General features: G+C 42.0%; 1 protein-coding gene across 2 annotated transcripts in view; it reads right to left on the bottom strand.

The window, feature by feature from the left end:
- Window positions 1–9,111: 9,111 nt before the first annotated feature.
- znf385d (zinc finger protein 385D) overlaps window positions 9,112–22,338 on the bottom strand; it is a 100,515-nt gene continuing 87,288 nt past the window's right edge. For both annotated transcript variants that reach the window (XM_026186023.2, XM_080308162.1), the window contains 3 exons: window positions 21,429–21,610; window positions 18,164–18,265; window positions 9,112–10,265 (listed from right to left, as the gene is read on the bottom strand). In XM_026186023.2, coding sequence (XP_026041808.2) covers window positions 10,014–10,265; window positions 18,164–18,265; window positions 21,429–21,610 — 536 coding nt within the window. In that variant the 3' untranslated portion in view covers window positions 9,112–10,013. The remainder of the gene's footprint in view (window positions 10,266–18,163; window positions 18,266–21,428; window positions 21,611–22,338) is intronic.

Genomic DNA, 22,338 nt, shown 5'->3' with positions numbered 1-22,338 from the left:
TGGAGTCCTCGAGGGATTGTCAGTGCAGCTCATGTTGAGTATGTGTTACAACATCCTGAGTGCTGTGGCCTTTAGGGGTTCTCCTCTCGACCGGCTGCAAATGAAAAATGAAAAACAATTCGATACAACTAATGAAAAGTAATGAACTTCTTTCGTGTCGGAGTGACAGGAAAACACAAAGTGATGAATCTGACAGCGTAACCTGGCCAGCGAGCGCACTCCAACTGTGCCAAGCAGGTAGCCTGGCTATAAATCACTTCCCTGTAGAGAGAATTGAAATAAGAGCTGAAGACCACATGCAGCTGAAGATGAAATCATCAGTTTAACAATTCCAAAAACACTGAATGTTTAGTTTGAAATTTCACTGTGATTAGTACCACTGATGCGATTCAGTTTAACACTTTCCTTTCTCATTATTAACTTATATTTATTATTAACTTTGTGTTTTATTGCATTTCTTGCCCCTTCTGTATTCCTGCTGTTTTTGTGCCATGACATTTTCCATTTTATTTTGTGAATCCCTTTATGTGCACGTCTTTGGTTGTTTTCTTTCCTTTGTTTTCTGCTCCACCCTAATCGTTTCCTCGTGTATAAATAGTCCTTGATTTTTGTTTGCCAGCTATATGAACCTATTCTGTATATACAGGATGGACATAGCTAACATGACAACAGCCACTGGTTTGTGAAAAGACCATTTAAAGCAGGGGTGGGGAAACTCCAGGCCTTGAGGGACGGTGTCCAGCAGGTTTTAGAGGTGGCCTTGATCCAACACAGCTGATGAAAATGGCTAAATTACCTCCTCAACATGTCTTGTAGTTCTCCAGAGGCCTGGTAATGAACTAATCATTTGATTCAGGTGTGTTGACCCAGAGTGAGATCTAAAACCTGCAGGACACCGGGGCTTGAGGCCTGAAGTTCCCCACCCCTGATTTAAAGCCTCAGCTTTGTTGCTATGACCATCACCAGTTTGGACGATGATTGGCTGTTGGTACAATTAACATCAAAGTTACTGTAAAAATGTTATTCATCAGATATTTGCATTAAAATTCTCCAAAAGGGACAAACACAGTAGTGAGATCAACTTCAGTGCCTGCTGCTGGCTTATCTGTCTCCTTGTGTGCCGCATTTAGGTTGTCTTTAAAACATCTCTTTCTGCTAAGATTTGTGTGTAAAAATACTGGGCAACAGATAACTGGACAAGTTATCTGTTGCCCAGTATTTAAAAACCAGATGTCTACAAACTTCTAAAAGTTACTGCAGGCTTGTAAATTTGGCAACAGCCATAAATAACTGTGTGGTTATTATTTTTTATAGGCTGAGCAGTCAGTACTTGCTGTAATTCAGTCATAAGCAGATAACCAAGTTGATGAGCTGATTCTTTAACTCCATTGTTCTCTTTGTATGACACTGTGAATAAGGAAATGTCAAATCTATCAAGGATAGCACTCTTTTTTTAATCACAGGAGCTGAAAATGTCACATCATTATGACTCAAGAGCCATGACAACCTTGCTGGAAAAGAATCCTTTTTATATTGTTGGATCATAATGAGCTGTGTGTTTTGCCTACAGCTTCATCAGGCCTGATGATAATGACATACAGGTTTTGCCCATTAAAAACTAATGAAACAAAGCAGATTTTTCTGTGCCAGTTCAGTTTTTCCAGGTTTTTAAGCTATAAATGTTCTAACCATTCTTGTTTCTGTTACCAGCACCTTATGGCTGTTAATTTCTGCATCAACAAAAAGTGAAAAGTATACTTACCTCAACTAAATACCAGTCATATTTTTAAAAACTATTATTACAGCTGAGGTGGTTCGGGCATCTGACAAGGATGCCTCCTGGGTGCCTCCTGGGGTTGGTGTTCCTGGCCTGTCCCACCGGGAGGAGGCCCCGGGGCAGACCCAGGACACGCTGGAGAGATTATATCTCTCGGCTGGTCTGGGAACGCCTTGGTGTTCCCCTGGATAAGCTGGAGGAGGTGGCAGGGGAGAGGGAGGTCTGGGGCTCTCTGCTTAGGCTGCTGCCCCCGCGACCCGGCCCCGGATAAAGCGGATGAAGATGGATGGATGGATGGATGGATGGATGGATGGATGGATATTATTACAGTCAGATAATCAGAGCAAATTGCCATTTTATTTCTCCCCAGTAGTGAACTGACACACAAAAATCAGCAGCAGCAGCTCAGAGGAATATAACAGTTTGTGTTTCTTTCTATTTGGTGACTTATTGCAGTGTTGCTTAAATTTAATCCCATTCACTTTGCTGTTTTTGTAGCATTTTTTGTTTCTTGACATTTTTGTGTGTAGAAGAGAAAAAAGATGTCCTCATTGTTAATGCTCCAAACAAAGCTCAGACTGTGCAGCACAAGCCCTGAGGGGCAAGTTCACAGGCAGGGTTTCCTTGTGTTAGCTGGCTTAATACAACCTAAAATCAGAAGTAATGGATATCATAGTTTGTGGTCGTTGCTAACCCAGGCTGTCTGTTCCAGGCTCTGTTTGCGGTCACACATAGCGACGCACAGTGCGCCCTGTGCTTCAGCTGAGAGGAACACGTCACACTATGAAAAATCCAAAACAATAATAACATGTCACAAATAAGGCAAGAAAGCAATATTTATTCATACTTCCCCCCTGAGTGCATGCTCAGTGCTGCTGTTCTAAAGCTGCCACGTTAAAAGCTCTGTGACTTTAAACTTGATACATTTGAATATGTTACTCCAGAAGCTCATTTAAGTCTGGCATTGTCCCAAAGTGAAGAGCACCCAGAAAATAAAGTAAAATGAAAGTGAAATCAATTTTCTGCCCCCTGTTCTGTTTGCTGCAGTAAAAGCGTTGTATTGTTATCAGGATGAAGCATAGAAATCTAAACAATACATGCATTTTCTACATAGTTACTCAACACATGTGAATTCCTGCAGCAACCGTTTGTGCTGTTGTGCTGAAGTCACCAATCTGAGTGTAATATGGCAGACTGGTATCACCTGCAGTTGACTCCCATGTGTTTGCTGTGGGACATTGGCACTAATATGGCTGTGATTGGTTGGGTTGAATCAGAATCAGAAAGACTTTATTTATCCCAAAGGGGCAATTAATTGAAGGCACGTGCATTTAATTGTACTTATACTTTACTCTACTTATATTTCACACTTCAAACACTGCTGCTACATTTCCCTGTCTTTCTGCACAGGCCAGGGCCCATGCTGCCGCCTAAAGGTGGGATTGGCGGCCTACTCCGAATGGGGTCTGGGAAAACAACTGCTGTTCCCTGTTGCAGGTGTCAGCGTGTTATAGAACATAGCTGATCCTTGCCTTGGACTGTGCGTTTTGTTCTTTTTGGAAGTGGGACAGTGACGTGAACTGTTCTGCTTTCCAGTATCAAGGCAACTGTTTCCCCTTAAAGTCAGGTGTTCTCCTGAATGTTGGCCAGGACTAGAACCAGTGTGTTATCTGTGGCTCAGCTGGTTTTCTCATAAGTTAGTGCAGCTGCTAACAATCTATCCCACTCTATATAGGGGCCACTCTTAAAGCATATTAACAGGACGAGTATTAATGAAACGCTGGTGCTGATTTTAAACTCAAACAGCAGGTTAGGTGTTCAGCATGGGTTACACTGATGATTAGACTAGGTTAATAGAGAGACTTTGTGACATTCAAAACTGGCTTTAGGCTCAAAATACAAGTTGGGTCACCTGCCACTTTATTAGGTACATTTGTTCATCTGCTTATTTACTTAAATATCTGTTAATCTAGTAACGCAGTGCATGTAAACATGCAGGATGAAATTCAAACTGAGAATCAGAATGGGGAAGAAAAGTGATTTAAGTGACTTAGAACGTGGCATGACTGATGGTGCCAGATGGGCTGGTCTGAGCATTTCAGAAAGTGCTGAACTGCTGGGATTTTCCCACACAGCCATTACTGGGGTTTGCAGAGAAAGGTCCGAAATGGAGAAAATATCCAGTGAGCAGCAGTTCTCTGGGTAAAAATGCCTTATTGATGCCAGAGGTCAGAGGAGAATGGCCAGACTGTGTCGAGCTGATAGGAAGGCAATAGAAACTCAAGGAACCACTTTTTATAGTCAAGGTATGCAGAACAGCATCTCTGAATGCACAACACGGTGAATCTTGAGGCAGATGAGCTACAAAAGACCACACCAGGTGCTGCTCCTGTCAGCTAAGAACAGCAAACTGATGCTACAGTTCACACAGATTCATCAAAGTTGGACAATGTAAGACTTTGACCTTTTCCACTGAAACATTCAGAGTTTGGACAAATACCATTAAAGTATGGACCCATCCCAAGAATGGCACACTTTGGGCTCCTTATTTCTAGCTGAGCGTTGTTTAATGCCATGATGGCTTGGTAACCATGCAGATCCCTTTATGACCACAGTGCACCCATCTTCTGATGGTTGCTTTCAGCAGGATAATGCACCATGTCACAGAGCTCAGATCAAACGGGTTTCTTGAACATGGATTTAAATCTCTGAGGAATGTCTCCAGCACCTCGTTGCTGAAAAACACCATGAAGAATTGAGGCAGTTCTGAAGGCATGTACCTAAGGTGTACCCAACAAAGTGGTTATTGATCTTGTGGCTTCTTTTATTTTCAATAATTTGGTCTGTTTAAATTAAGTGCAAAAGTAAATAAAACACGTCTCCTGCAATAATTAGTGTAGAAAAGATCATTTGGGATACATTAAATGTAATGTTTGGTAAAAATGGAATTATTGGTAATGTATTGTTTTATTAAAGATAATATTTTATAGAAAGTTTAAAGGTAAGAAAACTGGAGAAACTGGTTGATTACTTAGTCCTCATTTTCTTTTCTGACATTGAACAACAAATAAAAACAATCCCGTTGCTGGGTTCACTTCCTCAGCCTGATGAGAAATGAAAATAAATAGATGCCGAGAGCTTAGATAAAAACAAATACCGAGGATGTTGTTTTACCATTTTCATGCTAATTATAGAGTGTGCAGTGAATTATTAAAAATTCATTTCATGTCACTGTTTGTTGCTCATTATTGAATTCATTGTCTTGAAACAAGCCTTAGATAAGGTTCACTTGGTTTCAATCTGGTCACCAGCTAGAGCAGATTTTCTCTTTTCTGAGTCGCACTCAGACCTAATCTACATTCCAGTGCTCGCTTGGTTGGACGTCCAGCTGTTCGCAGCATTTTCCCCGCTGACAGAGAAGGAGCCAGGCGCTGTTTTCTGCTGATAGCTCTCTTGAACAGCAGATAGAAAAGCTGAGCATCCCACTTACAGATGTTTGTGATCATCGCTCCAGTGAGATTAAATGCAAGCGAGACGGTGGCCAGAGATTCAACTCACAGAGCAGCGGCCTGGTCCTCGGGCGGCCTGCTGTATTGGTTTTGGAGGGCGAGCAGAGCTTTGGTGAAAAGAAGCTCCCTCGTCTGGGTAGAGAGCCAGTTTTCATGCGTCAGGGAGTTTGGGGCTAGATGTGCTACAAACGAGGGGTGAACGAATGAGCTTATGGTTCTATGGAAAAGTTCACACACTGAACAACTGACTTTAATACCTAGTGCAAGAGTTATGGTGTTGTTGTGAGTTGCAGTCTCTCCAAAATGTTAAAGCTCTCAGCCCTGCTTTGGCCAGTGATTTTGTTTCTTGGATGGAAGAAAGCCATCGGGGCTTTGAGATGTCAGACCTCATTGGTGTATTTATGGTGTGTGTGCATGCATGCCACGCTGTCTGTGAATTCTGCACGCTCACTTGTTAATGCTTGTCTGCCACGTATATGAGTTTTTATTAAAGGATGCATTCGTTTTTATCACGCTGTAAAATGTATTTGTCTTGTTTATTTTGACAGAACCGGATTAATGTTGGCAGAAAAATGTTAATGGCCAGTTACTGTGGCTTTTAAGAACGTCTTAGAGAATAAAGATGGAAAAGTCTTGTCCAAACGGAGAGATTTAGCTCAGTAAGCCACAGCATTGCACTGGCTGACATATTCCTTCATTACCATAAGCACGCACACTCGAGTTTATTTTGACTCATTCCCACATTTGCTGCCCTGCTGCCACTAATGGTTAGAGAGTACCAAATGTCTAATTATTCATGGCTGACAATAGTCCCTTAAGGTGTCTACACACAGTAAGACTTCAGAATTTTGTTTAGTTTACTGTGAGCTCTGTGTGGCATAGGTCTAATAAACTTGTACATGTAGGCTGTACAATGATCATTTCTACTGAATGCTAGACTACGATGACATCATACGAACATAGCTCCTGCTGCTACAACTCAACTTTTTTTTTTTTTTTTTTAAACATCCAGTCTGTTTGGTGTTGTTTTGGGCTGTTTGTTCTCAAGACCATTACAAATGACATGGGCTCAAAATGGGCTCTGGCAGGTGGAGGAACCATAAGATCCTGGCAGGTGGAGGAACCATAAGATCCTGGTAGCGGTTCAGTTTTCAGTGAGGAAAAAAATGAGTCATCTCAAAACTACCAAACTTGTGAGCTCCAATTCACCCAGACTCTGAACAGGCTGTAGTCAGCTGACCTGTGCTGATCCCATAGATTGGCTGCTGGCTCTGAGGTTTAGTTCTCTTTGTGGATTTAGCCAAATACATTTCACGATATATAAGCAGATGTTGCATGAGCTATCGTGGCTACTTTCCGATTGGCAAGTACTTCTTGTGAGCATCATCAGTTTAAATTCAAACTGACGTCTGCCGCCCTTGAACTAACCCGGTATGAGCGACACCAGGCTGTGATGGCTCTGACGGTCGAGCAGGTTGTGTGCTAATTGGACGGTTTGTGGTTTGATCCCTGAGTGTGATTTTTCACAGTGCATAGAACACATACATATGTGTCTGAACACGGCTTATTCTCACATAGCATGAAATTATTATCATTCAGTTTGCTGTGTATGTGTGAAATAACCAGATCATTTTAGCAAAACATATGCAGAGCTGTGCAATATATGCTTGGCGATACTTACGGAGAGAAACGTTGCGTGTTAAATTACTTTGTGCTTTTGCTCCTGTGCTCTACCTAGATGCTGAAGTGAGCACAACTTTATTGACAACTGAATGGACACAGATCAGGCATGAGAGGAAAAAACCAGATGTGTGTATAGCTTGCAGGTGGGACCATGAGATGAATTTACTTTCTGAGCTCTATGAGATCACTTAGAAGGACGTGTGGGTAGAAGCACATACAAAAGGAACTCAGTTTGTATCGTTATGTATTAAACTGCCTGATTTGATTTATTTGTTATTACTTCATTAATTGCTCCCTTTAACTCCAGACAGTGATCATTTTTACCCTTATTCACAGTATGATCGCAGCCAACAGCATCACCAAGATCCTTGGGCACCTCTGGACTAACCAAGAAATTGCATTGTGGATACTTTGCTTAACACGTCCTAAACTCACCAATGTTTCATTAGCATTTTATCTGGACTACAGTTTCAAAGTTTTAAAGTTTTCCATTTTAAATGACAAGAAATGACTCTGTGCCTGACTGGCTGGACTTTACATAACTACATTCAGCTAATTATCAAGATCATGAGCTTTGCTGTATTACTAGTCCAATTAATCATCTGTCAGTCACACCATAGCAGCCTGTTTGGGCAAATTTTTGCACTGAATTAATAAGTTTCATGTCACTTAAAAATAAATCAACTGTGCTCGCTAACCCTGGAAAAAAGCAACATTATATTTCTGATATTTCAGCAGAATGCAAATGTGCCGGTAGCATATTTACCCTCAGGATTATAGATATGTGTCTGCAGTAACACTCTATGCTACAAATAAGTTGAGCAAACATTCTTCAGAAACATATTTGTTTTTTGTGGGGATGGTGCTCTGCGATGAATTTCAATTCTATGTTTTCAGTTTGATTTTTGTATTCTGACTGTGTATGCATGTGCACTACTGTCGCTCTGTGTATCCAAACCTTGCAAAAACTAAACAATAATAGAGTGAATATCCTTCATTGCACCAGAGTATATATGTGGTGTTTGTTTTTTAGGTACAGTGATTTGGGATTTCCATTTACTCATTTTTGCTGTCTCTAGATCGTGTGTTCTGAACTTGACTTTTGCTCAGAATAGATTAAAATAAAGCGTAGAATTAGTTTAAAAAAGCCACAAAGTGAAGCTTAGCCCAAAATCCCAACAGATAGGTGATGACATTTATTTCCAACCCACATCAGCTCAAGGCTCAGGTAGAATATTTTTTGTTGGTAAATTTAATTCAAAGCATACTATTTAAGCTGTTTTACCGGGCCTACAGTTGCTGCGGCATCTGAAAGTCACTTTGCAATCCTGCTCATCTTCTTCATGATGTGTTTGGATCTTCTATGCTCTCCAAGCCTCGCACACTTTTCACATAGAATTCCACTGCAGCCAGACTGCTTGACACCATTTATCTCGCAAGCATCAGTCAGCTGCAAGATGGAACCAACTTAGCATCGCTGTTGAGTTTGACAACATGAAATAGTTGCATTTCCTACTTTGTTCCTTGAAAACTGTTCGCTGTTTTTCAGGTTTCTCCAACACCATCATAAATAACCTCTTTATGTCCCTGTAAATTTTAATATGTGCACTATACGGCAGTGGCTGTTCTGCCAGAGCCAGAATTACATTTTCCCCATTTTGTCACCTTGAAGTTTAGCATGATCTCCAACTCGAATATCCAATATTCTTGATCTTCAACGTGGGTGGGCGTGTTCTCGACACAGCAAGTCTCTTTCAGGACCACGCCCGCTGGCTCTAGCACCACCCATCTCACCCGCCTGCTTTTTATTAAAAATGAATTAAATGCTCGTGACACTTTCCATGTGAGAATCCCATTATGCTCGTATGCGTGTGGAAGGCCTGGAAGGTCTCAGAACAGAGCCATAGCAGCACATATAAATTATTGCACATGGAAATAATCTTCTTTTCACTTTAGTGGTGTTCTTTAGAAATGTTTGAAAACTGGATGAATATTATTGAAATTACACAGCTGTACACTGGTTGATCAAATATTGTTAAGAATTATTCAGAACTTGCTGATGTAACTCAATGTTGTAAGCTCATATGAATACTATGACTGTAACTGTGATTTTATCCAATGAATTGGTCATGGCCACCAGCATTAACAAATTAGGGCTCTTTTATTTTAAACTGTTCACCTTTTACACATTGACAGTTAACACAGACAAGCCTTTGTGGTCCCTCTGGCCCGAGACATGGTCAGTGACAATGTGTGCTGGATATCGACTGGGATGGCTTATGGTGGATGGAAAGCTTTCTCTCTCTCTCTCTCTCACACACACACACGTGCGTGCGCGCGCGCGCACACACACACACACACACACACACACACACACACACACACACACACACACACACACACACACACACACACTTATGCAAGAACGGATACAAAAAACACAGTACAACATATACTAACCATCTAACATAGTCTAACCATCTAATGTAGACATCAACGGAGGAGGGGCTTAAAGTGCATACAGGAACAGAGGAGGGCTTTGCTCACTCCTACAATTTGTAACAACCTTTTAAATTATGAGTGACAGTAATCATCCACCAAAGCAGTGATCTAAGTGCCACGCTGCATCTTTACAGAAAGCATATCCCCACCATATTTTAGCTCAAAAGGCGCCTCGCTTCATGAAATAATGACACTGCATAGTTCACGGGGTTAGTCTTATATATTATTGCGGTACAATGTAGGTTCAAGTCCGGGGTCTAGGCATGAGCCATGGGCAGCAGGATGGCACAGAAAGCATGTAAAGTCCAGTGAGATTAGAGAAATAAATCCAGCATGAGAAAGCACCCGATGCTCTGAATGGAGGTTAATCCACATGAGGAGAGGTGAGAAACAGTACAGGTCCGATAATGACACGATGATGTTCAGTATTCTGGATGCATAGAAGGAGTACGTTTGCCGAAAGCACTCCTGGTCTGGTCTGGGTGACCCGTATGGTCAGTTCCTTGAGCAGAGGCAGAGTAGCTCCAGCTGGGTCGAACGGGTCAATAAGGGGCAAATAGGACTTGTGGATGGGAGGTCCTGACAGGCCCGGGGGCTGGGCGGAGCAGTGCAGCAGGCAGGGTTTGTGTCTGAAAGAGCGCAGGGGTCGGGGTGTGATTAGTGGCGCTGTTCGTGCGGTGCGTGAAAGAGTTGCCGATGGCTGCGGCAGCTGCTGCCACTGCCGCCAGGTGAGCGGGTATGATCTGTGTGGTCAGAGGGTGACACTGGCGCTCCTTCCCCAAAATCAATTTTATCTGGTGGAGACAGGGGAAAAAACAGTTAATACAGCCTTATATGTGCACAGGATAGAGAGAGCAAGGGAACGGTACAATCAAGACATCTCTGCAAAGCTGTCACACAAAGTAAACGTATACTCTAAACCAGGCAGGATACAATTCCTAGTATGTTACGTTTTCACAGCGATACAAGAATGTAATATTCTTTCATTTTAAAAAAACAAGATGGCTTTTGGTTATTGAATGTGATCTAAAGTTAGAGCAAATAGTTTCCAGGACAGGAGCATAAATCTAAATTAAACTGCTAAAATCAAGACAAGTTTTGCTGTTTGTAAATTAGACAAACTACCAATCCTGCTCGGTCTGCTTGGACCCACATTTTACAACGTTCAAACATTTTATTCAACTGCTGGATAATTAAAATAGGTCCTGCATACCACATCAGAAACTCTTTGTATTTGCTCACTGAACATATTAAATTTACTTTTTCCTGCTTAAGTTTCTGTTTTTGTTTACAGGTTGGTTGTGAGACCAGAGGCCTTTATTATGAAACAGGATTTTATCTTCTCCAGGTAACTTCAGGGTTAACGTGAGATTTCCTGTAATAGAAGGGGGTTCCAGCCCCAAGTCACATTCCAGATTAGTGATCAATAGATATGAAATCATGACCTATTGACTATCAGTTCTCCAGAAAATAGCATCAATTCTCAGAGCTCTGCATGGATAGTGGACGTTTTTTTTCCCAGATGAAAAAAAGTAAAAATTTATTCCTTGATATTTTTTCCTCTGTTGGCTGGGAACTATTTTTTGTTGGATAAGCATGAACGTGATCCTAAAGCTGGACATCTATTTGCACCTCCTGAATTTGCACATTGACTAAAGTCTAATTATATGGTAAATGGCCTGTATTTATATAGCGCTTTACTAGTCCCTAAGGACCCCAAAGCGCTTTACATATCCAGTCATCCACCCATTCACACACTGGTGATGGCAGCTACATTGTAGCCACAGCCGCCCTGGGGCGCACTGACAGAGGCGAGGCTGCCGGACACTGGCGCCACCGGGCCCTCTGACCACCACCAGTAGGCAACGGGTGAAGTGTCTTGCCCAAGGACACAACGACCGAGACTGTCCGAGCCGGGGCTCGAACCGGCAACCTTCCGATTACAAGGCGAACTCCCAACTCTTGAGCCACGATCGCCCCCTATATAATGAAATATTCAATATTAATTCATCAGATTCTCCCAAAGTTTAATGATAGAGTTGTGATATTGATAACTTCCACATTCTGCATTTATGCTGGATTTCTTTTGTGGCTTAGAATGGGGTAAACGTTATTAAGCTAATAGAGCTCTTCCAGTATCACTGACCAAACTGTTTAAAGGTCTCACACATTCATACAGCAATAGGCTAAATAAACTAAATGTGCAGTGCTTTTCCTCTCACACGCTCACACCGCTGTTCTCTCTACAGCCGCTGTGCTACTTCCAGTCTGTATCCTGTGTTTAAGCTCCTTATATTTTTCTAATATTCCAGTTTTATCTTCCTTTGTAAAATCCGCTGCTCTGCTGCCAGGAGGCAGAGCTGAAGTAGCTGGAGTTGAAGATGCTAAGATTCTAGTTTGAACGACAAGGAGAGACAGGATTTTCAGAAATGAGAGTATCAGAGGGGCAGCTCAGGTCGAGCGGTTTGGATTTAAAGTTAGAGAGGCAAAGCTGAGATGGTCTGAGCAGATACTGAGCAGGGAGAGCAAGTATGTTGGGCAAAGGACATTAATTATGGAGCAAGGAAGGGTCATGGAGCTACAGCGATGGAGAACAAGCAGAGTGGGTGAGACAGAGGCAGAAGATGTGCTGTGGTGTCTGCAACATACTCAAACTCTAAACTGGGATAAACTTAACTGTAGTAAATAAAATGCATATAAGCAGAAAACTGACAGGCTGTGAGATGAGGCAAGAGACTTCAATGGGGCATCAAACAGGTGTCAGAAATCAGCTGCTAATTGAAACAGTTTTGGCATTTGCCACAGCTGAGATGAGAGTGTGTACAATATTGTTGAGCCGTGTTATCATCAACTCAACCTATTCAACTTACTAACCAGTTCTGCAGACCTAATAATGAGAATAATTCAGTGGCAGTGTTTCGTATAATCGAGATTATGTCCAAAAATGAGATAACTGCTTTAATAATATACTCTCACAGTTTTAACAGAGAAGGTAAATGACTAAAAAATGGAATTAAAGACAGAATATAAAACTCATGATGTGACAGGGACACAAACAGTGTCTGACCTCCAAGAAAAGCCTAAAAAAAGGGTTTAAAGGTCACCAAAGTTATCTGGCTTAATCTTCTGTATCAGTATTCTCATGGCACCAGTATGGCAGCACTTGTCATGGATTATCAATCACTGATTCAGGCACCGAAGCCCTGTGGGATGCATTCTTTACCCTGTGCTCATCAGAGAAGCTCCTCTCCGTTAACTCAGTCAATGATGGGTTTCAGAAAAAGTCATTTCCCCCACACTGGTAACCCCCATGCTTCGTCTCAGCAAACAGTGGGTGTGATGAATGCGCTTTTCTGGTGCCTCTTTTGTAAGATGAAAAGTTCGGCTGTCCTTTATCTTCCCCACTTTGATTCCATAGGGCTCATTATTGCATGCTGCTAATCATGTGTCATATGACACTCAAAAATCCTTTAGCAGTTGTCTCAACTCGCTGGGAGTGCGAGAGAGATCGAGTTTTCTACAAAATGCCAGAAAGTTAAACAATGACCTCAAGAAAGTACTTGAAAGTTTTCTTTTCAGTGCATTTCTCTTACTCTGCGGTTTGTCAGCTTGCCTGACTCTAATATGAACTGCTGTGATGCTGAAGACCACAGTCTGGGGCACTCCAAATAAGTTAAAACTGACATTTACAATCAAGTCTAAACAGCGTTCAACGCGAGCCTGCCTTCCACCTCCAGCACGCTGGCTCAGAAAAGCCTTCAGCCGTGCCATTTTTGTCAATAAAATATCAAGTTTTCAAATTAAATGGCATCGCACACTGTCACAGGTTTTTAATAAAAGCTGGATAAGGGGTGATCCTGTTATGAGAGCTGACATTTTACTGAAACAGGAAGCGTCGAGTGGACTGAGCATGCTTAATCAAAAAACACTTTAGTAGAGATGCGCAGGATTTTGTGCTGACAAACAAAGAAATTCTGAGTGTTGGTTTGTTTTCTGTTCTTTCCCACAAAAACAAAGTACGACAACAAGAAGCTGCAGCACCTGGAAGAGGTTAGAAAAGGAGAGAAAGACAAAGGATCTACAAAGTGCTGCTCGTGGGTTGATGAGTCGGTCTTCCAGGAGCCCATTAGCTGGGAGTCACTTTGCCTGTTGTGTTGATACCGATGGCCTTTCTAACAAAGCAGGATCAACATACCCCGAGGGGTTAGTTGGAGATTAATGGGGTAGTAAGGTGTGCTGAGCCCAAAGCCAGAGATTTCACGATAACAGCTTTATTTATTTGCCTGGCTAGGTCGCCATGGTGACCTATGTTAAGCATGTGACATGGTCAAGAGCGGGTTCTGCTCATAGTTTTGTGCAATATGTTTTTATTTTATTTTACAGGGAGCTTGATGGGCTGCCGTTAGTAACACTGCTAAATAAAGCCATGCAGTAAAATCTGAGCAGCACAAACTGTCCGGAATTTGCATGCATTCGGTTGGTGATGCAGAAAATTCCCAATCTGCTGCCACGTCTGTTCTATGCTGCTGAAGTCGCAGCCACAAGAGCGCAGATTAGAAAAATCAATTAGTCTATTATTTGTTGCAGAGAACATTCAGTCAATAACATTTATTTCACTTTAATCTTGTGAAAAACTAGATGAAGTGTTTTGACACCTTTGTCATTGGGCTAAAGGAGTGCGTCAGACCTGAACGCACTTTGTAGCTTTCACACCTTTAATATGCAGCTATCATGTATCAGAAATAAACAGCAGCACTGACAGTGGCAAAATCCATATATTAACTTGTGAATTCACAGGATTAACCATTTTCTGCCAGCACGACTCGATTTCCTTCTTTTTTTTCATTCATATATATATATATATATATATATATATATATATATATATATATGTATGAATGAAAAAAAAGAAGGAAGGGCTAGCGATTTTGCGAGCCCTGTATCTGATTGAGGAATCACTCATCTTTGGAAAAGAGAGTTTATTACAGAGAAATGTCTCTTTCCAAAATAAAAGCTATACTATACGCTTCTTCTGGGCTATATTCTCAGCAGCATATTGTAGCAGGTCAGGGCTGTTCGGGGTTCTGTTTGTACAGTTATGTTTTGTTTATGTTGCCATAGTGACGGGTGACGCCCTCTCGCTGCGACGGTGTGTCCTTCCGGGGTCAGAGGGCGCCTTGTGTGTTGTTGTTGCTGTGCGGTTGCCGCGCTGAGCAGTTAGCTAGCGGCAGTGTTCTTCTGCAGATGTCAATAAACGGCTGTGCTCCCTGGCTAGCTCACGGGAAGCAAGACCAAACGACACCTCCGTCTCCTCCTTGTCTGAGCTCGCCACATTGGTGTCAGAAGTGGGATGATGGTGGCACCCCATGTTCTGACCCGAGTGACTTTTCCCCCGCCGGTCGTGACCGGTCGGTGCGCCAAAAGAAGGCACCTGGACATTTGGAGGACTTTGTGTGGGGTAATGGGGTCGTCGGGGACGACTGACCCCTTAGGTGGGGCTATGTAGCGGGTCAGGGTTGTTCGGGGTTCTGTTTGTACAGTTATGTTTTGTTTATGTTGCCATAGTGACGGGTGACGCCCTCTCGCTGCGACGGTGTGTCCTTCCGGGGTCAGAGGGCGCTCTGTGTGTTGTTGTTGTTGCTGTGCGGTTGCCGCGCTGAGCAGTTAGCTAGCGGCAGTGTTCTTCTGCAGATGTTGATAAACGGCTGTGCTCCCTGGCTAGCTCACGGGAAGCAAGACGAAACAACACCTCCGTCTCCTCCTTGTCTGAGCTCGCCACAATATTAAACATATCAGGTCCCCATAAGGAGAATCATGTGCTAACGGCTGTCTAAATGACTCGGGTAAAGTTTGTAGCATGCATGCTTGTTGTTTTTGTCTGCTTCCACTTGTCTTTGCACTAGGATGATGTCTGCGTAAATGTGCAGTCATATTCGTTGTGTTCCCACTAGTGCTGTCAGCGTTAATCTCGTTGAAATGACGTTAACAACGCCACAACACGGCAATCTCCTTTAACGAGCTACCCCTGATCGTGGGGCTAGACGGCCAACACGTTAACGAGCTAACTGCGCTAACACACTAGTTCCCACCCATGTAATTGAGCATTGCGTGGCACATCCAACATACTGTTTTACTTTAGTCCATGATGCGCTTACCTTCAGAGTCATACGTCACATGAAAACCAAAATAATTCCAAACGCCAGATCTGAATGAGGGTGGGGGAGGTTCAATTTGTCATTTTGCAAGGAGAGCTTAACTTCTGTCTCGCTGGCTTGCCATGCGCTCTTCCTTCTGACGATGCTGTCTGTGTTAAGCGCTCAGTGGATCTGCGCTCGACAGTGCAGCCTAGGCGGAGTAGTCGAACGCAGATTCACTGAGCGCAGGGCAAGCTAGCGAGACAGAAGTTAAGTTAATGCTCAATTACATGGGTGGGAACTAGTGTGTTAGCGCAGTTAGCTCGTTAAGGTGTTGGCCGTCCAGCCCCGCACGGGGCGTTAACGGAGATTTGCCGTGTTGTGGCGTTGACGTCATTTCAACGAGATTAACGCTGACAGCACTAGTGGGAACACAACGAATATGACTGCACATTTAAGCTGACATCATCCTAGTGCAAAGACAAGTGGAAGCAGACAAAAACAACAAGCACGCATGCTACTAACTTTACCCGAGTCATTTAGACAGCCGTTAGCACATGATTCTCCTTATGGGGACCTGATATGTTTAATATGCTGCTGAGAATATAGCCCAGAAGAAGCGTATAGTATAGCTTTTATTTTGGAAAGAGCCATTTCTCTGTAATAAACTCTCTTTTCCAAAGATGAGTGATTCCTCGATCAGCTAGATGTATTTTTTTATTACTTTGTTGTTTCAGCAACATTAAATTTAAAAACTGTACTTTTGAGTTAAAATATATATTTATAATAATATATGTAGAATAAATGACAAATTAAAAAGGCATGAACATTTTTTTTGTATCAAAAAAATATTGAACCGTGACACCAAAGTATCGAACCGAACCGTGAATTTTGTGTATCGTTGCACCCCTTATATATATATATATATATATATATATATATATATATATATATATATATATATATATATATATATATATATATATATATATATATATATATATATATATAGGGAGCCGGAGATCGACAGACGGATTGGAGCTGCAGTAATGCGGACGCTGCACCGGTCCGTCGTGGTGAAGAGGGAGCTGAGTGTAAAAGCGAAGCTCTCAATTTACCGGTCGATCTACGTCCCTACCCTCACCTATGGCCACGAGCTGTGGGTAGTGACCGAAAGAACGAGATCGCGGATACAAGCGGCAGAAATGAGCTTCCTCCGAAGGGTGGCTGGCCTCTCCCTTAGAGATAGGGTGAGAAGTTCGGCCATCCGGGAGGGGCTCAGAGTAGAGCAGCTGCTGCTCCACATCGAAAGGAGCCAGCTGAGGTGGTTCGGGCATCTGACAAGGATGCCCCCTGGGCGCCTCCTGGGTGAGGTGTTCCAGGCATGTCCCACCGGGAGGAGGCCCCGGGGCAGACCCAGGACACGCTGGAGAGATTATATCTCTCGGCTGGCCTGGGAACGCCTTGGTATTCCCCCGGATAAGCTGGAGGAGGTGGCTGGGGAGAGGGAGGTCTGGGCCTCTTTGCTTAGGCTGCTGCCCCCGCGACCCGGCCCCGGACAAAGCGGATGAAGATGGATGGATGGATGGATGGATGGATAGATATATATATATATATATATATATATATATATATATATATATATATATATATATATATATATATTTAAAGATCTGCATCACTTTTTCCTCTATGTCCAAAGCAAGCAACACTTCAGTCCATTTTTACAGAGACTGAAATGACACGACAAGCACAACTTTTTTTAAGGTGGATTAACAAAGCAAGCTGATAACCGCCGTTGTGGTAACCACAATCTCAAACTGGGTTGTTAACACAAAGCTCGGTTGGTCAGGGTCACATGTATCGGTCTATAAGCTGAGCTTTGATTGCTGCAACCTGCCATTGTTACGCTTGGTAGTAATGTGCTGTGTAAACACCTAAATCGATACAAAAAAAAAAATGAATGGCACACAGATATTCCATAAAACACATGTAATACATAATAGTCTGTTAACGTCAAGGCAGAAACATTCAGTTTCTACAGCTCGACCTGCGTCTGCTTGTAGAAGACTTCCTTTATTTGTATTCCAGTAATTTCAGGTACAGTAAGTGTTATTCACCATTTATCAGCTGTAACTCTTATCAGTCAATAACACCACCACAGAGTAGCATTATGAGACAAACATGTAAAGCATGTTAGATCAGGTAGTTGCAGTTACTTCTTTTCTGCTCTGACTATTAACCAGAATCAGTTTATACCGAGATTTGTTTGAGTAAAAATGATAAAAGTTCCTCTAACCTGGAGCACAAATGGAGAAAAACTGATATGTTATCACATGATTAGTGTTTTACTGTGAATATAAATTAGAAATTCCCACAAAGAAAAGAAAGGTGTACGCTGTAAGTTATATTTCCTAAAATTAGGATCGGCCCAGAAAATTGAAGTTGGTGTATCTCTGCTAAAAAACCCAGGGCTAAATCTGGCTAAATCCTGCTTTGTAACGCAGCAGTCTGGACCCGTGTTGCTGATAAGATAACAGAGGTGTGCAGTGACTCACCGGCTGCTTGGTCTGGCCTTTCTGTGGTTTGCTGTAGGGGCTATATTTCGGTTTGGCTGGTTTACCTGCTGCTCGGTCTTTATGACGCCGGCTGCTGATGTGCTGGAAATGAGAGACAGATTCAAAACGAGTCACACTTTAATGTTGTCCTTTTACTGCGGTTATTCCAATATTAAAATGACTATTAAGTCATTTGTTTTTCTGACTTAATCATTAAACCACCTCCAACACACAGAGCAGGGAGTCCTCTTCATGCTCTACTGAAAAATATCCACATTCAGTTTCATAACAATCTGTCTGAGACAGCCTCTTACCCTAAAACTGCAGTACCACAGCAATAAAATGTGCAAATGTGGTAAAGTGTTTTGAATGTGTGCACCAATCTGTTAATGTGAACATGGTTTGTACTTGTACAGAAACAGTCAAATGAAAATAGATTGGGAGGCATCACTCCGGGAACAGAAAAGGAGGTACAATAACCAAAAACATACCTCTTGACTCATGGCAAAAGATCTTACAGCTTTATGGTTTTCACACCTGTGGTGAAAATGTCTGCACTTCTATCGCTGCAAGTTACACTGCAGAGCTTTTTACTAAATGCCACAGTATATCCCATTGTTAAATACAATTCATTTTGAAACCCTTGGAGATTCGGGCCAGATCTGAATAAACCAATAAAACAGAAGACAGAGAATTACAGTCTGACCTAAAGCCAGCAAATTCAGAGTGGGTACATGCTGACAACAAAAGGAAAATTTCTGGCTGTGTCTAAATTTCACAAGTCCTTGCAGTGGGCTTAACAATCATACTTTTCTTCTGCTTTCAGCTCTAACTAAAATGTTTCATGCTGGATTCTTTTCACAGAGAATTGCTGCTGTTCAGAAGTACTCAGCAAAAGTCCTCGCATGAAAAATTCATACAAATCCCGTCTGTCTTCAGGGAGAGAACTCGAGGTTAGCTCAGACTAAACAGAGTGGTCTTCAGCTACTGTAGAAGACGTTCCCCACATGACAGAATGATCAGCACTACAAGAAAAGAAGATTTGCACAGGAGCTATAAAGATACACACGAAGCTATTTCAGTCACAGTTGCATCTTTGTCACCTCTTATCGTACCTCACTTAATCTAAAATTAAAACAGGCAACTCCTTGACCGCACACTTTAACCAGCTTTTTTTATAAAATTTTTTAAGGATTTCCGCATTCATAAAGACCTCAGACAGATATCCAACAGGAATAAAGGCAAAACTCATTACTAGTTGCTCTTAAAATCCAGTCTGACTCGTACGTGACCTTATATAAGTTCGTTCTCAAAGAGGAACAAAATACCATTTTTCAGATTCAGACATTCAAACATCACAGAATAATAATAAAATAATCCTCAACTGAAAGAAACATCCATAAGCGGCAGGTTCATATCTCGAGGCGAGGATGAATTTGCTCTCCCAGCAGCTGCAGGTAACTGCAAGTTTTATAGTAATATGTTTAAAATAATAATGTAGTGTACTGTGCTTTCCTGCCTTCATCTGCAGTCTCAGATGGCACTGAAAAACAGACACTCACACCTGCGGCCAAGTTAAAGATCACCAATTAACCAAACAAGGACTTGTTATTTAATATATTCAGGTTTAAGATTGGTAGATGACAGGACTGCATTTCACACCAAGACACCCTGAAACAGCCAAGCACATTCTGCTTGTTGAACCAACGCTGCCTGTGTTGGTTGGGGTATGTTTGTCACATGGAGGATAAGAAGCTAGCTGTGGACAGCTAGCTCAGAGCACCATAAAAAGTCAGTCATCCCAAGCTATGTTTTAAGAAGGACAAAGGAAAAGCTCTTCCGCTGCCTGGTGATCTTTGGAGAGGTCAGGTCACTGCAGAGAGGATGCGCCCTGTGGCAACCACCTAAACCAGGACCTCCCAATTGATTTGCACCAACTGTAACACAGACTTCATGCGTCAGCCTGCAGTGCAGTAGCAGATGGTGTCAAGGCCCAATGACCATCTCGGTTTCTTAAGTCTGAGATGCCAATGGTAATTATTTTATAGTCGCAGTTTTCCCAGAGTTTCTCCCTCTCATACTGTGTTTATGAGATGTGTTTGTACTGTGTTTGTTTCCCGTCCTCGTATATCTTTGTTTAGAGTTGGTATTCATGTCTGCTTTGGTTGGTTCCTGTTTTCCTTCATGTCCTGTGTCACTTTTGCTTCCTTTCTGTCTTCCCCTGATTCCCTGACTGTTTTATCCTGTTGTTAATTGTGATCACCTGTTTTCCTCTCCCTCCTGTTTCTCATGAGTAATCAGTCTGCTGTGTACTGTATGTAAAGCCTTGTTTCCTTTTGTCCTTGTCGAGCTGTCTGCGAATGCTTCTCCATGTTACCTTGCTTACTATTTATAATCTGAGTTCTTGTGTTTATCTTCCAGGATTTTCTGCTCTTCTGTTGTGTCTTTGACCTTTTTTCAGCTGAAAGTAGTTTGGTTTTTGTTTGCGTTATCTGCATTCTGTGTTTCAGATCTTCAACAGTCCATATGACACTGTAGGCACAAGGAGAAAATGGAAGCTACGCACAACAAACTGACGAGGAGAGTCAAACCACTGACACTAACCACAATACCACTGTGGTACCCTTAGTGAAAGGCAGTCATAGAAAAATTGCACTTACAAGTTCTAATGTTTGTGTCAGTTTTCCAGTCTAGCCATCCTCCTTTCCCCTAAACTGTGAAATGACTCATTTGGATACACATTTATTCAATCAAACATATTGTTTTTACTTTAACTTATTATATATCCTCCCCCAGTCTGATCTAATAAAGTCACAATGGCATTAAAGAAAGTGGTAAACCTCCAAACAGACCTTTTTTTAATAATAGCAATGAAAATATGAAGCTAAGTTTCATTTAGCTATTGTATGTCATGCACTGGGTTTTATTTCCATTTCCAAATGCAGGGAATGTGTTTGACAGATATGGAAATAAAATCAATCCTTTCACAAATTAGAATATTTCGAGACTGCTCCCTCAAAAGCCAAATGATTCACTGAATAATAAAAAAAAGACGTTGATGACTTTTAATTTTCTTTGATATTTATAATGCACGATGAACATGATGAGTAAAATGCCATATTATTATAAAAATTTTGATTTAATGTCAGTCTAATCCGTATCCGGCTTTGCTTGTTTAGTAAGATCTTGTGATCAATTTTACACAGAAATCCATTTTCCAGTTTACTACTGAGCGAGTGTCTCGGGCTCCGTTTATATCTCTCACCTGTTTTAGCTGAGTCTCTGAGTTGACGTGCACGTCACATGTCTCACAGTAAAACGTTTTGTTCTGCAGGCCTGTGGATGATTTGGAGGATGTAGCCAGTTTGCTTTTGACTCCTGCTCGAGGAAAAGACTTGATGGAACCCACACCGCTCCTGGCCTCGAGCATCGTCTTGTGCTTCGTACCTGCAGGTTCAAACAGGAAGCAGTTTGGTCAGTACATGAATCTGACTTAACAGAGGCCACCTGAGGAAAAGGGGTCAACTTTTATATTATCCTTATGTCACAGATCAAAGTAAGTGAACAGTCCTATTAAACGCACTGAAAGTTGACCTTTTGACCAAATACTCCTCAGGGCTAGAGAGTAAGGGCCCGGTTGTACGTCACTCCCTGGAACGATACCTCCCCGAGCACTTAGCTACAAGGGCCAAGACTGGTTCACTGGTTCAACCAAAAACTCTTCTGAACTTGTTTCAGTTTCACTCAAACAGAAGCTCAAGTCATCAACACAGATGTCACTAATATGGGGCACTTATGCAGTAAATTAGCATGTTAAGCTGTTCATTATTCAGCAGGAAATCACTACATTTCAAATTGAAATGATTTTTGGGCAAACTTCTGGCAAACGATGCAACCGCTATTTGAAAGCCATTCGTTTAATCCAGATATATTTAGGTCCAGCTCTTGTAGCTCCGTGGTGTAATCCAACAGGTTGAAGAGCTAAAAGAAGGAGATCCAAGTTTATGCAAAACTGTCACTGCCAATTGAACTCAAGCACTGAACCCAAAGACGGACTTTTCCTTAATCAAAAGCAAACGGAATATTTTAGCTTTTACAACTGCTTAAAAATACTGTTGACAACAATGGGCTGCAAAGCTGGTCGAATGTTTATGAGATGACCAAATACTCTGTAA

This window comes from Astatotilapia calliptera, chromosome 11, assembly GCF_964374335.1.
Source record: "Astatotilapia calliptera chromosome 11, fAstCal68.1, whole genome shotgun sequence".
NCBI classification, from domain to species: Eukaryota; Metazoa; Chordata; class Actinopteri; order Cichliformes; family Cichlidae; genus Astatotilapia; species Astatotilapia calliptera.
Note: the sequence above shows the minus strand (reverse complement) of the source record. Positions and strands in the feature narration are given on the sequence as shown.